At 42.4% G+C, this 17,449-nt stretch overlaps 1 protein-coding gene across 1 annotated transcript; it reads right to left on the reverse strand.

The window, feature by feature from the left end:
- Positions 1-11,583: 11,583 nt before the first annotated feature.
- Positions 11,584-17,387, reverse strand: MRPL22 (mitochondrial ribosomal protein L22). Its single transcript, XM_082291637.1, has 7 exons — positions 17,345-17,387; positions 16,771-16,816; positions 15,442-15,577; positions 14,258-14,323; positions 13,870-13,947; positions 12,986-13,055; positions 11,584-11,877 (listed from the first exon to the last, which is right to left on the reverse strand). The coding sequence occupies exons 1-7, from the start codon at positions 17,370-17,372 to the stop codon at positions 11,666-11,668; spliced, it is 636 nt and encodes a 211-aa protein (XP_082147763.1). The 5' UTR covers positions 17,373-17,387; the 3' UTR covers positions 11,584-11,665.
- Between the last annotated feature and the right edge of the window lie 62 nt (positions 17,388-17,449).

Here is a 17,449-nt window from a genome sequence, read left to right on the forward strand (position 1 = left end):
GTAGAATTCCCAAGGCATCCATAAATGACTCCAGAGAGCTCAGTGGAGGACTCAGGACTCGTTCTCCCTCACTTACATTTTTTTGGCCAGGTCATTAGGCTGTGAGTTGTAATGACCCTTTTTGGCCCAAGGCACTAAAAGCCTTGGAGTAATATATGACCTGGTAAGTGAGTAATTGAGAAGGAATAATTAACACAAGTAATTATGCTATTTATTTTGTAGAAGAGAAACTGTCACTTCTTTCTGAAGACCTTTGAATTATAAATGTTTAGACTATGAGCACGGTGAAGAAAACAGCAGTGCAGACATCACTGGGCCAAAGCGTGTTTTTCTACTGAGAGAGTGACAGAAGCAGGACTACACAGCAGGGAACTCAGCTAAAAAGGCACAGATGCCTGCAGCACCTCATGAATAACCAGCAATCAAAGATATGGATATGACTGTACCTGTGTTCTGTCACCCAGCAGGTTGTTGGGCTTAAAGAAGAATCTTTGGACTTAAATTTCTCTCAGACAAAACTGTACAACCATGCAGCAAACTCCCAGGAATCAGGGGCAATTAAAGCCTGCAATTGCACAGGTGCTGCTCAAGATCAGGAGGATCACCTGTTCAGGACATTTTGGTTCCACAGTTCTCCCGAATTCACCCACATTAGCACAAAAAGAAAAAACTTAGCTTGATTTTCTAGTGGCTTGTGTCAAGTGACTGATGGAATTCATGCTTTAGGAAGATGTGAACTCCAGGTGGGAGTTTTCCTGGAGCAGGGCCAGGACAAGGTCTCTTTTCTGGAGGGCATCACAGCTTTTCTTTTTCAGGTACTTACAGAATCTCCCCTCTTCTGTCACTGCTTTTCTATAAACTCCAATCTCTTCTGCACTTGTCCTCAACTGCCAAACCTGGTTGACATCTCCTGACACTGCTGGGAAGCCTGGGAGATGCCGAGTGCAAAGGCAAGAGCTTCCTTTCTGGAGCAAACTATGCCGAAGAAACACAATTATTTTGCAACAAATTCACATCTGCTCTTTTCTCTTATGTACAGTGAGTTTGCTACTGTGACAGAGTAAAGGCAAAGGCTTAAGGCAAATGGAGGGAACATCTTCACGTTGCATTTATTGCCAGAATGTGTCAAAGTCATCACATAAACCGCCTTGCATTTTCTGGTACATTTTAAGGGCTAAGCCATTAACCTCTTACAAGAATAAATCTATCGAGTTCTCCAGGCTTCCCTTGCTCTGTTATTACTTCTCTGTCAAAATCCTCTTGGTACTTGGAAATTGTGGGCTACACTGTGCCTTTTACAGACAGACAGATGCCACTTGTCCTCACAGACCACCCCCTTCTCTCTCTTTCTTTGCCATGTGCTGCAACACACCTGCTGTTACTCTTGCGCTCCTGGTATTCTCATTCCCTCCCAGATTTCCTCTTATTTCTCCAGAGAAATATATGCCTCAGCCTTACACAAGTTTATGAGAGCAGGAAACTCTCAGCTGACTTCCTTGGGCAGTGCAGGCCCTTCCCCACCCCCGTCCTGCAGGTGACAGAGCTCTGGCTTTGCTGGCAGACTTTGGGGATCTTGTCTTGTGGCCAGCAGGACTGGGACTGGGACCATTGATCCAAGGCCAGTTCCTGCCTTGCATTTGGCTTTCTCCTGCTGCATGTTCTCCTGTCGTTTTTACTTTTCACAGACACCTGGCAAAAGAAAAACAACCCTGCACCTCACAGACATTTTAATAATTCATATTCAACTTCAGTCACTGCAAGTTTAATAAACAAGTACTTATTGGAATACAATCACTTCTTCTTAAAGCGGGCAGTTTTTAGGAATGAAATCACAATTACCTGTAAGAATATGTATGAAAAACAAACATTCAGTCCTCCTGTTTTCATTGTTTCACTCATTTGCATGAAAGGCTTTCCCCCTGTTCCCCTTGCCTCTGTTTTAGCAAAGACTTTGCTTTTAATTGGACTGAATATTCAGCTGGGTTCAAACCCAAATTTGTATGTAAAAAAGCTACACATAGCAACCAGCTCATTCTGGAATCCATTAAAAATAACAAGAGGGGTTGGAAAGAGATTATTTCAAGAGCTCTCTTTCATTCACAGGAAAACAGATTAATTGCACTTGCAGAGAAGCTCTCCCAGGCAAGGGAGATGCAGGTGATAATATTGAGTCCTCCAGGTTTTTCCTCTTGTCCACAAGGCAAAACCATGAGGATTTCTGAGCTAATTTCATCCCCGAAAACCAGCTTGCCATGCACTGAGAGCCTGCAATCAACACCACCTCTCTCTGCAGCCTCCTTCCTTCAGCCCTCCCTCGGGATGCATTGCAGGTCCCTGTGAAATTCAACCTGGCACCAGATGGAAGAAATGGAGAATACTGTACAAAACCAAAATAAACCAGATGTTGTTAAGTGGCAACTACAATAAAAACACCTGCAAGAGCCAGGAAAGCAGGTTGAAAAACTGACTGACATCCTCAGAGAAGGTAAGCTCAGCAGCCTCAGCTTTGTGCTGCAGCAGGGGGGTGACCACATCCTGACCCAGTCACCCTCTCACAGGGCTCCAGTGAAATTTGGGCTCACCAAATAAAAATCAGCATGTTGCCCTAAGAGCAGAGCACAGTGGCAAACTGCAGCCTGCCACCTCAGCTGCCACCCCTCTGGGAGGACTCAGGCTGTGTTTTCATTCCAGGGGAGGTTTTTATTTCTTTCACTTAAAAAAATAGCTATTTTCATAAAAAGCATCTTTCCCGCACTCCTGCTCACAGCAAGAAAATGGAAAGTGATCCAGAGACTTCAGGTTTCTCCTTCTAGCACTTGACAGGGGAAATTTTCAGGATGAAAAAGAAACACTGCTTTAACAAGACAATTAATTGTTTTGGGGGACGTGTTGTGGAACACTTGAATGGAAGAGAACATGGGAGTAGGAAAATTTTGACTTTCTCAACAGGGAAAAATAATACCTTTGTAAATCAGAGGCACACACACCCTGAGGCTGTAGCTGAATTTTTGAAGGGCAAGTCCTCTACTAAGACTTTCCTCACTGGCTGCCCTGCAGTGACCTCATGCAGCAGCCCCTGTAGAAGCCTTGAAGTCTCCATCTCCAAAGGCACAGGCTTGGATGTGCCTCCTGAGGAGAATGCACATTTAACTCCAGGGCTACAAACAGAGGCCAGGTGAAGGAGCAGCATGTTCTCCTGTGTCAGGTAACACACAGCCTTTCAAGCTGCTCCTCAAAGCGGAACATCTTCCTTTGGACCACAGAGCCACAGGCAGCTCCAGCTTAGGGTACTGGAGAAAGGTTTGTGATCAGAAGGGCTCTGATTAGAAGCCAAATTAAACAGGGTAAATTTGTAGAGGTTTTGAGAATAAGTTTTATTGACTGCCACACGCCCTTAAGTGCTGAAAGTCTGCTGATCCCAAAGGTCTGGGCTGCTAAATAAAAGTCACAGGAACCAAGGAGGTTTTCTTTGAAGTCTTGCTATAACTTGCAGTTCTCAAACCAAATCAGCTGCCTTTTAGCTCTCTGTAGACAAAGGTCTCAGATTTGCACTACACCCAAGGAGAGCCCAGAGCTCAGGCACTCCTCTGCATCATGCAGGTTCCTGTAGGAGCTCATCACTGGAAAGAACAGTGGGGTCTTCTGGTGAAAGGCACTAAGTCCCACTTTTTCCTACAGATGACACATCTCAAGTTTGTTGGGTTTTTTTTAAGAGCAAACTGAAAGGAACTGAACATTAGTGTGGCTTAGTTCTGTGGCAGATCTTTAGCTGATAGAAATTAACAGAGCTCTGACCCATATTCCTAATTCACACCTCTTGCCAAGCCAGGAATGGGGGCTGAAACACAACCAGGAAGAATATAGTTAATATGAGCCTTGGCTTCAACAAGGTCAAGTACTCATCTTTCACCTTCGTTTTGATAACCCTCACGCCAAAACCAGAAGAGGAAAGAGGCATTTATTTCATTGTCCCGGAGTTCATTCACTCTGTTTTATAAGAGCCTGTAACTTTGTGTCTTCTGCCAGCTCATTTTCCCTGGTGCACTGGCAGAGAAGCATGCTGGGCAAACACAAAAATCCCAACAAAAACACTGACCATGTTTGGATCTAACCTACTTTGGGAATCTCTGGGATGCAGAGGAAGTTGAACTGGCTACCCAGTTCCAGCCGTGTAAGAGCGCCCGGGCTTCTTTTTAAGCTTTTTTATGTACAGATCAAACAAACAGACTTCCAAGCGCTTTCATTTAACTTTGATGCCAAACTTTGATGTCTTCACCATTTACAGTAATCATTTTTATGTGCATTTAATATTATTTTTTTTTATTTCAAAACGCTATACATAAAAAGACCAACTTCATTTAAAATATGCAGCATTTTTGCTATTTGAAAACTCTGCATTTTAAATTCGTTTCTTATCAGCAGAGTACTTCTGGGGCAAGGAGAACATCAAGTTTTTAATTCCTTTCAGTTGATTTAAATTAATATTTTATGTTTTTATTCAAAAGAGCTGGCTAATAGAAGGGTGCTGACATTTTTTTCACACTCTTTCTCTGGCATGTGTTATATGCAAAGTAATGGTTATTTCTTAAATGTTTGGTGTTTTATTCCATGATGAGTACCCAAAAGATGACATTTCCACACAGTTTCATGCACTTGGATCACTGCTCAAATGCCCAAGCTGGGGAGGAGAGGGACCACAGCCTCTCAAGATTTATAATATATCAAACCATTGTTTTAGAGGCAAACACCTACCTTCGTGTGCTTGAAAGCCCCATCCCCTCAAAATAACAAAGCAGGGAAGTGTTTCCCTCCCTGATTCTGTGTCGCTGCTGAGCTCTTTTCGAAAAACATAAAAAGCCAGAGAGGTAAGAGTGAAACTTTTAATCAAAAGGGCCCTGAATGATTTCTATTGCATTTAATAACTGCTTCATCACAGTCTCTAGATGAAAGTGCTGTATTGGATTCCACAGCTGACAGGAGTGGTGAGGCAGAGGACAGTCTTCAGTTGGGAAGCTGCACCCCTCTCCTTTTAAAATCGATGGAGGAGGAGAGTATCTGAAGTCACCTTTTCACTGCTGAATGCCTCCCCTCCCTTTACCCCATGTAAGAGGCTGATAGAAATCTGGTACCAACAGGATGGAGCTCAGAGAGGAGTCACTGGGGATGCAAACTCTCAGACTATCCCTGCTACAGCTACCACAGTCACAGACAGGATCTAGAAATGTCTGGAAAATGGGGGAACTTAGAGGAGGACTGTAATCACTCAGCCAAGTCCCACACAGCACAGGTTACTTGCAGTGTTAGCACATTTTTACAGAAAAGAAAAAACAAAACATTATTGCCATTATCCATGAGGGCAAAGTACAGGGGAGAAAGTTTTCCTCTGTAGGGCAGATGAAGGAGGAGGAGAGCAGTGAGAAGAAATCATTAGTAAAATAATTGGCTGCCTGTTTTGCGCAGTTGCCACAAAATGTTTATGCTGTCAGTGCCATGAGGGTGTTGACTTGCCAAAGTCACAGCTGTGCCAAGGAACTGTCAACCACAGGGGCTGCTGTTGCTTTTTACCTTGTGGGTATATGAAGCACCCCTGGGTCATCACCCCTATTGCCCTGCTTTCCCAGGAACCATATCAGAAAGATTTATTATCAGCCTTCTTCGGAAACCTAGGACTTTGGCCCCCATGATTGCTATCAGGAACAAATACAACATCTGAAGATATCACTTAAAAAATGAAGATAGGATGCTGTGTGATAAAGGATCTGAATTAAGTTTGTGGAGGTTTTTTTTTAAGTGAGTAATAACTTGGAAGCTTCTGTGTCAGAGAACAAAAGACCTGTTGTTTTTTCCCCGCTGTAGATAGAAAGAAATGTTAACATCTTATGCTCAGGCAAAATGATACTGAGTTTATTCCAGGACTGTGCTGGAGTGGGGCAGAAATGTCACTTCATTAAAGCAGTTCTGTTTGCTTTTCCTCCTCATTTTCCAACTAACTTTAACAAAACACACTCGAAGAAGGAAGGATACCTTTGTTCTGTATCAAAGCAGACAGATGTTAGAAAGGACTCCTAAGATACCCAAAAGTGGTTAACTGAGCACATGCAGTCATTGCAAAAATTCCATCAAGAAGCCTCACTTATCAGCAAGAAATCATATTAAAGCAGGGCATGGTCTGGGAAGGAAAGAGATGTACCCACACAGTAATTTATTCATATACTACAGGTGTAAAGAAAGCTTCTAAGAGCACAATCCTGAAAGCAGCTGCAGATCCCTGCAAGTCTCTGCTGCTCTGGGGGTGGTGAGCACACAGCACAAGGCAGGATTTACCTCTCATGGCTATCTCAGCCCAAAGCCAAACTGTTAAATGAATAAAATCCCCGCCTACTAGATCAGGACATGAGAAGATTGCCTGCATTGCTGAGAGATTATCAAGTGACTAAATCTAGCATGTGATAGATAAAACAAATACCCATTAAAAATACAAATCTCTCAATACTAGGAAGAGAAATGCATTCCCAGCACAGACTCTGAAAGCCTTCAAAAAGACAGGCATATCCAGCATCAGAACAGATGGAGAAGATGAACAATAATTTCTTTCCAAGCATCCATCCCCACAAAAGCAGTGAGTGCAGGCCCCCTAAAGAGACAGATAATAAGAGCAAAAGAAAAATGAAGAATATCTTTGAAACACCTCAGACTTGATGAGAACAGCTGGGAAATTCTGCTTTGAAGTGTGACATGCTAGAGACAAATGCAGACATTTCTGGCTACTCAGCCAATAGTTTGGTTGGCATTGCCTTGACCTCAGAAATTTTCATTGACTTTTGCAAGTAAGAGGTGTAACTGCACCAGACTTCTGATTCTTGCTCTTGACTCCACTCAGCCCAAAGTAAATCCAAGCTTCAAATAATTTTGCCCATTCCCTTTGCTGACTTTGGAATCCACCTTCTCCTCCTAAGGGCACCTCAGTTCTGGTTGTTTCACACTAAAATTTCTCTAGATACAATTTGATCTAGAAGATGAAAATTGTCTTCCCTCATTCACCTGTCAAGAGAGAGGGTAGCAGCACGAGGCTTATTACTAATTATTTAATCAGCCATTCGTGGGGGTTTCTGGGCTTGTGCCAGCTCTACCTTCTGAGTTTTCAGACACACACAGTGTGAGGGGAAGGACTCCTGTGCACTCTCCCAAGCTGTTCCATTACACCTGATTTATAGCATGACACTTCTTGTTCTAGCCCATAACCTTGAGCTTTTAAACTACACAGGGGAAAATTTACTAACTACTGAGTTCATCTTAATGCACTATGGGGAATCTTAAGTGGGGAAAAAAGAAGGCAAGGAATTGGGCATCCAGAGGAGCTGGTTTTGAACAACAATCATGTACTGGCCTAGTGCAGTGCATCTCACTCTGCTTTCATTTAAATGAAGTTTTAATTTACACGGCCAGCATACAGTAAGGACCCATGTTTGTCTTGCTCTGAAGGTGATAATCAATAGGAGAGTTGAACACACATTTCCCAGCTTATTAGCTGCACACATGGATGGAGTTTCCCACAACAGCATGTACAAATGCCTTTACTCCACTCTTGGCTGGCATCAGAGTTTGATTAGTAACAGAAGCCAGAAGACTGGTTTGTAACTTTTCTATTACGATAGAAAATTGTCACCCACATAAACAATTTCCTAGCAGTAAAGGAGTCCTCATTAGTGTAAACAGAAAAGCACTGAGAGCTGGAACATGGGTGCCACAAGTCCTCTACCACACAAAGCTTGATGGCTGCACTGCTGTGCAATACACAGAAGCAGCACCCACAGATGCAGCAGTTACTCAGATGCTCTGCCCCACGTTTTGTCTTTGTTTTCAAGTGTATTACACAGACTTTCAGGTTAATTTCCTCAGCTAATACTCTTGAGGTGAATGCCTAATTTGCCCAAGGTAAAGTTAGGCTCTCCTTGGCTCGTTCCGCTCAATGGCAGCCTGCCCTCCGTACTAATGTACAACTTCCTTGAAACAAGCAGAGGTGTTGATGCTACAGAGTAAATACAAAACAAGCTCTGCATTCACTGACTATTCCCAAGAGATATCTTGCTCCTTACTTCAGTCTAACTACGTCAGTTCCTGAAACTTTCCCCTTATTTTTGCCATGTAAGGCTCCAGCAAACAGCAATTTGTGTGATTATTTCTGCCATTACAATCTCTTACTTTGGTCAATTTTTAATTATTTTAAATTACATGGCTGAAGTGCTGCTGGATAGATGTCAATCAGCAATAAAGGCTTGTTCTTTGAAGAGCCTGAACAAGCAGGCTTTGTAGCTCATATGCTGGGGAATGTCACACTGTTTCTGTGGTCCATTGAGGACATTAGGAGTAACCTTATTTCTATTCAAAGCAGAATTCTGTTTGCAAATTACTTTCCAGCATCCCAGCAGTGGATTTTCATAGGGACTGGCAGAAAGCAGTGATTCCTATTGTTCCTTCACTCCAGTGACTGAAGGATTTCCCAAGCAGTGGAGTGCAGAGGAGACAGGACTGTCACACTGCTCCTGCTTGTGCCAACACAGAATGACAGGACTTGCACTGCACCACCTTGGTTGAGCCAAGTTCACAGGTACAGCAACACAGCTGAAGCACTGGGCAGAACACATCTGGCAGTGCCCAGGTACCAGCTGAGCCCTAATGCAACCCACCTCACCACAGCAATGCCCAGCACAGACCTGGCCAGAACCAGCGGCACCCAACTGTCCAGACACTGACTCACGCTCTCATTTATCTTCCATGTTTTAAAAGAGGCTGATGATCATTTTATAACTACAGTCATGAGCCTTTCTTACTCTACCTTTGATGAACCACCTCATAATAACTGCCCAGGAGTCTCAAAAAGGGAAAACAAAACAAACCACACAGGTCTATAAAAATATCAGGCTGCCTGACAAAAGTACTTCTACTTTCTCATTGGATACTTCAAAACATTTATGAACAAGCCCAACAGCAGGTTTGCAAGTTTTTCCTCAGTTAAATCTCACATTGCTGAGCAGAGCTCACAGTTCTGCTCTCTTCAGATTTCCCTTCACATGTACTTGCTCATTCTCTCATTTCTGTACCACCAGCACAAACACACATCAGTGGTGAGTTTACAGTGCCCCCACATGTTACTCATGAAATCAGCACCAAGTAGAGGCCTCACTGCCTCTCCCTCCTGATGACAGTTCATTTAAAGACATTTTTTTACAATAAATTATCTTCTGCTAAAAGCTTGTTGCAGTTAGCATGGAATTTTGTGTCTGAATCTGTATCAAATACCTGAGGTGCCAATGTACTAATTAACAAGAAAGCACAGTAGAATCAAACCTCTAAAATTTATATATATACAATTATATATAGAACTTGCCAGTATAAAGTTGTATATCACTAGATCTTACTGAATTGGAAAAGGTTCAGGCTCCCAACATGCTGATGCACCTACCACAGAAACCACTCCAGACATCCTTATCATCCTACCAGGGAAAGGCAGAGACCAAGCCAGTTCCTCACCTCACCCAATCCCCCATCACTCCTGTTACAGCTGTGGAGCTTCCTCAGCCACCTCTTTAAAGATCAGCTCTGGGTTATGCACGTTTAAGACAGCAGAAAAGGCTATAAAGGAACAGAAGAATACTAAAACCATGCCAAAATGGAATTTTCCCACTTATGGTCTTGAGGAAGAAAACAAGCATGACAAGCAACAACCTTGCTTTTTAACTGAGAAATTCTTAAAGCCCAGGTCTGTTTGTTTAAAGGAGTTTCAGGGCCACCCGCTACATCATAAAGAAGCTGGAAAATACATCAGTCACATTCTCACTTCCCTCCCTGTCTGCAGATTCATAACCAGAGTAATGATATCTCTAAGGACACAGCCTTCTCTGGAGGTCCAGAAAAGATCTGAAGCAAAATCTACAGCATGCAGGAGAAATAGGTACTGGAATAAAATTCCTAGAAGCCAAGTTTTAGATATTCAGATGTTTCTAAGCATAATATATGTGAGTGCTTATTAAACTTGGATTATTTTGCAATTCTTTAGTCTTCTCCCAGATCACTGATCCCAAAAAAGATTATGAGCAATTCAAGTTTGCTACAACTTGTAAGAGATTCACTCTGACAGAGAGGAGTTTAAGGGCAGCTGGCAGAGCCCAGCACAGCTGTTTATCACAGTACAACAGAAACAGTTCTTCAAACACACATCAGGGACTACAGAGATAGAGAGTTTTATCAGAACACACCTTTCAGGCAAGTTACTAAATCGTGGCTTTACAGCAAGAAATGTGTTTGAAAGTGCACTGCAGAAAACCAGACTGCAAATACACCCCCATTAATGACTGAGCTCTCATCATGCTTGTTGTGTAACTTCACCATCCCCTCATAATCTTTAACATCGTGAGACCCTTTCTTTGGTAGCCAAAAGAAATCACTCTGTACCAACATTTTTTAACACAATAAAAATAATTTGTTTCCTTATAGGAGCTGTCCCTTTGCCATCATCCAAGTACTGATCAAAGTAAACACATGTAAGAAAAGCTACCATGAGTTGGCGTGGCAGAAAGACCCAAATGAGGTAAACAATCTATCTCCCACTCTAATGTTCCCAGAATGGAAAAGAAAGGTCTAAGTATCAGACATTTGCATTGACGAGCAGTTGCCCATTCACTTTTTATGCTGATGTTCATCAACTCTGGCCATCTGGATTTGAAAATTTGACTGGGTGAAATGAGATTCTCCCTATCAACCTCAGTCTTTTTCTCTTCAAAGAAGTAATGATAAAAATGGGATTGTTTTCAGAGAACTGAAAGCCTGATTTGTATATGCAACAAGCAATTCCACATTCAATCCATGGAGTGTTTTACTTTCCTCAATGTTAAAAAAGAAATTTGTTTCCAGACAATGCAGAATTAGTTCACTCTTCACCAAAACAAGCTTTTCTCCATAATTTGCCTGTTACCCACACTGAGTTTCCAGAGAGAACAGCCTGAACTCCATGCCCATATCAGATTATTAATGCCAAGGGCAAAATCCAAAACGGTTTGACCATGCTGGAAGTTTTCACTGCCACTTCCTCTCTGACAAACTAAACATTGCCACCTACTGACTCCCAAAGCCTGAACTTCCACGGATTTCTTTTATTTTCCACTCCCAGACACAATGTCCAAGATGCACAACAAAGGCTGTTACAGCCCAGATAAACCAAAAATTGATGTCTAAAATTCTGAAATATTATTACTTGGTTTTGCCCACTGTTACTTGTTTTTTTCCAAATGCTGTAAACTACTTTAAGACGTCAAATTTTAGTTTGAGGCTTGATCTTGCAACATGACTGTCAAGCACACAGTTTTACAATAAAAGACCCACCATACATAACAGAGACACCAAGCTTTATCACAGTACCATATTTTCTAGATTTGGCAGTCCAGGGTCAAGCTTGAATAATGTGGTCCAAGTACCTCAGAAAAAGTAACAGCTGCAGCTCCAAGATTTTTCCATACCCACGACTTCACAAATAAGAAAAAACCCTATGATTGTTCTCACATCATCCAGCTCCAGCAGCACCAAAGATATAACTAAACCATGATTTTAATCATTCTTTTACACAATTACATTGCCCAACCAGAGATACCTATACAGCCACAAGAGTGTGTCACAGTGTATGAACAAGAGTTCTGTTTCGCAGCTGCTGCACATATTCCTTTGCTTGGTCAAAGCCAGTCCTTGGTGGCTCTGGGGGAGGAGGAGGACCTTCCACCAGCTTCACAAAGTAGTGGCACCTGCTGATTTTCATGATGCCAAACATGCCCTTGCCGTGGCACCGCACCCGCTTCACGTAGCGGCCTCTGCCCGTCAGCGACTCCGCTGAAGTGAAAAGGAGAGGGGAGAGAAGATTATTCAGTCAAGAACAAACTGCCACAGCTGCAATAAAACACCTGTCTTGCCAGTGTATTTTTCATGGCTGCTTCTAGAAAGTTAATTCTACTGAGGACTCTCCCCTCCATCTTTCTTCTGTTACGTTTAGCAGATCACTGCTACAGAGAAACCCGTGAGCGGCACTTAACGCTCTTCAGGAGCACCAAAAAGGTGAATTTAGAAAGCAAGCACACCAAGATAAATATGTGGGGAAGGACAAATCACACTGAGCATTTACTAGATTATACAGCTCTTCTGAAGGTGGTATTCATTTCACTGCCTTTCGGTAGTTTGTCTCATGAATTCCTGTGAAGTCTTACAGACTTCATTTTCCCTCCTTTCTCCCTTTATTGCATTTATCACAGGTATTTTCATTATCTGCACATCCAGTCCTGCACTAGCAGCTCAGCCTTCTTGTGGCAGAGGCCTGGAAGGCTCCAAAGAATTCTACTCAAATCTGCTTTACCATCCAGGTGACTTTTAGCTTATGAGGTCAGTTTGGTAAAATTTATACCATATCAGACAAAATGAATATGTTTTTCTCGGTCCTAAAAACACCTATGAGGAAACACTTCTATAATATTTTTCTAGATTAAAAAGTGCTTTAGTTACAAGGTTATCCTGTAAATCATCTATAGCAAAGTCTTTTTATTAATAAGTTTACAGTCAATACCCATTTACTTTTATACTGTTTCTGATGGAAGTTTAACTTTGATCCTGCTAATCTAGTTGTACCAGCCACAGACAAAGCTCCCAGCATCTCTGACTGGCAACATTAAAAACTAGAAACAGTTTGCTTCTTGTTGGTCTTTCATATTCATGTCAAGCATCTTCCTCTTCAGGACCTTATGTTCGATAGGGAGCAGAAATTCTGCTCTCCATCTTATAAATGCTGCAAACATGTGCCTTTCACATTTTGGTAAAGTTTAGCAGAAACTGTCCTCTATTCACTTCTGCTGATTTGAAGCAGCAAAACTTTATTAAATATGAAACATTTTCATAGGGTAGGATAGAGTAGGATGACATTTTTCTAATGTACTAAAATTTAAAAATGTACCTATATGTAAATTTGATTTGAATTCCACATTGTGCTTCCTGACAGCCATTTCCTGTGCTTCTAGTAGAACCTGTAACAAAAAGAAAAGAAATGGAAATACTGAGGAGGAATTTAAGCAATGGTATTTCTTATCTCTAGATAACATGGAAGCAATTGAAAGTTTAAGTAAGTGATAGAAAAAGTATTTCATAGAGATAAAAAGACAAACATCTTATAGGTAAGGATGTTCCTTGCATAGAATGAAAAAGCCTCAGGACAACTCTATTACATTTTTGGGGAGATGGTTTCCACCAGCATTAGTCAGCCTTCCATCCATGGACCTTTGTGTAATTAGACATCAGACTAGAAATAAATTCCAAGGTGGGCAAAATGAACTTGGTCCATTCAATATTTTCAGCTAATACAGGACACCTCTTTGCCATGACTGTCAGAAATCAACGCTTCAGCCAAGAAAATGAGTAATTTGAGAATCCAAACTACTGTATTCAAAGCTTTTGTGCCTTTAAAGAACTCAGCAGCCTCCTTAACAATATCCTTCATCTCACACAGTTTAAGAACCAAAGCACACAGATGTAGCAGCCATTAGTAACCAGGATTCTGCACCATTTACCATGAACTTAACACCAAGCACTGCTAGACAGGACACCCACATGGAATTTCTCATCATGACAAATTAAAACAGCCAGCACAAGTGAGCCCAACATATTCATAAGCCACAACAGTACATGACTGCAATGAAAATATGTTGCTAGAATGTGCTCCCAACAGGCTTACTTGAAACATTAAAACCCCACAGAAGTAGAAACACCTCCAAACTTCTGGTGACAGGTATTGATTTTAAAGTTTTCTGAAAACCAGGAGTGTTAAAAAATACTTCTACTTACCTCTTTGATCACCTTTGCTCCCTTTTTGTCACTGAATTCCAACTGAGCGAGAGCCTGATCAATGGACATTCCTTTTATCTGCAATCAAAGTGTTAAAATTAACTTCTGCAATTACAAATATTTCCTTTCTCTTATTCAGAAGACATTCCTTAAATTATACTGCTATTATAAAAGCAAAAATACTGTAGTTTCCTTAACTACCATTTCTTCAGTGTAATAGCTTACAGCTAAACCAAACCACAGCCATTCCCTGCCCAGATCCATGCTCATCCCCAGGACTCTGTTATAAAGACATTGATTAAACTGTGATTGAATGAGGCTGTTAAGACAAATACAGCAATTAAATTTTGCATTCTAACAAGCCCAATACAAAGTACTCTTGGCTTACCAGTTTTGCCAGATACCACATCTTATCTTTGCTGTATTTTATTTCCCTCCGACAGTGATATATTTCCTAGGGGCAAAAAAATAAAAAGTGAAAGGATGAATAATTTTGCTGTGAAAACAGAATGGAGCATCCATGTCTGATCCACAATCTATGTTCTTACTAGGAATAAAAAGGCATGGCTCTGCCTACTATGAGAACAGCATATCAAGCATAGCTTTGACATTTGAAACTAAAAGCACTAAAAAAGGGTGCTGGCACACAGGAGATTTTAATACAATCTTATGACACTTCGTTTATAAGCAAAGTCCCTGAAAAGGATAATCAGAAGGTTTTTCACCATCTTTTCCTCTCATTCTCTCCACCTTTAGAAGCAAAGACTGACATGCCCATTCAGCCTTAAAAATATTACCCTGCTGTCAACTCAACCTACTGGCAGAGCAAATAAACAATATTACCAGAATGAACTTAATTAGCTCTTCAGAAGTGAAGAGGGTTTCAAGTTTGATTGGCACAAAAAGCTGCCTCCACAGACCTATTTAACATTATTACTAACAGGGACCAACACCAGCTAGTAGAATCTAACATCAATACAAGTTTGAAAGAGATGGCACTCTATGAACAGGTAAAACACTGATTTCATACAGGAGTCTGTCAATAGCTGCATTTTCACACACACTGCATCAGTCAGCACAGTCCACAGCAGGGATTTTTATGTCCTAGGCCATAATGTTCACAGGAAAAATCACTAAATGCCCATGGCCCACAAAACACATGCCAAAAAAAACCCTTTCCTTTTGAGATGTAAATACTTTTACTTTGCTGAGCAGTGTGTCTAACAGAAGCCACAACACATTAATTCCCAATGAAGAAAAATTATAACAATGGAATTCCAAAATATCAGTTGTTTGACAGTACAAATTCTACCTCCTTGTAGTTCAGAGACTTCTACTGAGGATGGGCCCCTTACAGCTTGAACCACACAAGGCTCCAATATAATTTAGAGATGAAAAACATTCGAAGTGATATTAACTTCTACAATACAGCCAAACTGAATAAAATCCTGAATAATGAGCAAATAAGCTTTCAAACTAGTGCCTTGTGCAGCCACCCTGTGCAGACAGTGACAGTCTGTTCAGAAATTGCCAAACATTCACAGGTAAGGCCATTCACAGGTGGATCCTTACAGCTGGTCTGCGAGGCTCTCCAGGCAGCTGTGGAGGGTAAACAATCCTGTTCTTTTTCTCCCACTTCCCAATTTTCTGCAGAGATGTGCTTGTGTGGATGCATGACAGAGGAAAAAGGCTACCAGATGCCAGCCACCTGCAAGACAAGACCACAGCCTCAGCTGCTGAATATAAGAGTTCTTTGTCCCTGCCCAGCCTATCTGGAAAATCGTGAATTTGCTGTCTTGATAAAGAATTGACACATTTGCCTACTCACAAAATGAAATTGTTAAAGTCCTTTATAGTTTATGCTGAAAGGCCTCTTTAATTCAACAAAAAGCCTCAGGCTTCCTAAAGCAAGCTATGAACACTGGCATATCATGAGATTCCACATTAAGTGTCCTCAAATTGCCACACAAAGTCACAGCCACCTCTGTTCTGATGTTCCCATGGGGCTCAGGACTGACACAAACTATTTATAACTTTTCCAAGGTACTTTCCATACTTAACTTTTACCAACAACATCTTTAGCAGTCAAAACTTCTAGCTTTTCAAGGGGCTGAGTATCTCAGAGCATCAGAGGTCAATAAACATTGTGAAATTTGAAAGGAGAGGTGTTCTAAAGTACTTCCAAAACACAATCAACTCAATACAAAAACCAGACAGCTGATAGCAAAAATTAGTTTTCAGGCATTTTGCTCACCTCAGATTCTGAAAAACCAAGCTACATTTTGCTCCCTGCTGCCTGGATAAAGCAGCACTGGGCAGCCACTCCTGACTACAACAAACAGATGAGTTCAAGACCAAATACTGTGGGTTTTACTAAGCCTTGAACATCTTTGTGTGTGTGGCCAACCCGTGCAAAACATCTTAAAAATGGCAGGCAAACAGAGCATGCTGATTTGAAAAGGGCATTGTACACCATTGTTCACATCCTAAAAGCAGAGATTAGCATAACACACATATCTCAATGTCATGGAATACTTTTTTAAGATATTTGCAGGGATACAGCTGGCAGTACCAGTGCACCTACAGCACAACTATGTGATTCCTCCAGAAAGAGGGGAAACTTCAGCAACTAAGAAAAGCAGTGACTGGGGACAGCACAGGTACCACATTACTGTGACCTGAACCATAAAGTCAGAGAAAATATGGATGTCCAACAGAAAGAAGTGAGGAGAGAGACGCTTCCATCATGGCACAAGCTCTAAATACACAGAAGGACACCACAGGGACAGAGGGTGACCTGTTCCCCCAGCTCCAGGGCTGGGTGAGAAGGCCAAACCAGGCACCCAGCCCCAGGTACCCCTGAGCAGGGCAGTGAGGGATGGGTGACAAAGCCAGACTCACCTCTCTGGTCGTGCCCAGCTGAGGAGACCCCGCGCCCAGGCAGCTCCTGAAGAGAAGGAACAGTGAGCGAGGTATGACCAGAACCATAAAATCACTGAATGGTTTGGGCCGGAAGGGACCTTGAAGAACATCTAGTCCCACGCCCTGCCACGGACAGGGACACATTCCTCTATCCCAGGTTGCTCCAAGCCCCATCCAGCCTGGCCTTGGACATTTCCAGGGATGGGGCAGCCACAGCTGCTCTGGGCACCCCATGCCAGGGCCTCACCTCCGTCACAGGGAACAATTTTTTCGTAATATCTAATCCAAACCTACTCTCTGTCAGTTTGAAGCCATCCCCCCTTGTCCCGTCACTCCAGACCCTTGTAAATAGTCTCTCCCCGTCTTTCCTGTAGGCTCCCTTCAGGCACTGGAAGGCTACAACTTGGTCGTTGAAGCTTCTCTTCTCCAGGCTGAACAATCCCAATTCTCCCAGCCTTTCCTCATAAGTGAGCTGCTCCCTCCCTCCGATCAATTCGGTGGCCTCCTCTCAAGCGAGACCCCCCAAACCAGAGCCGCGTCCCCTCAGCCTCACCCGCGCCCAGCGCCCAGCGCGCCGCCATCTTCCCGGCCTCGCTTTGCGGCAGAGGCCCAGGCGGGAGCACGGACCGGGGCGCGGTTTGCGACAGTTTGCGGCGGC

The sequence above is a fragment of the Coloeus monedula genome, assembly GCF_965178545.1.
Source record: "Coloeus monedula genome assembly, chromosome: 15".
NCBI lineage: Eukaryota > Metazoa > Chordata > Aves > Passeriformes > Corvidae > Coloeus > Coloeus monedula.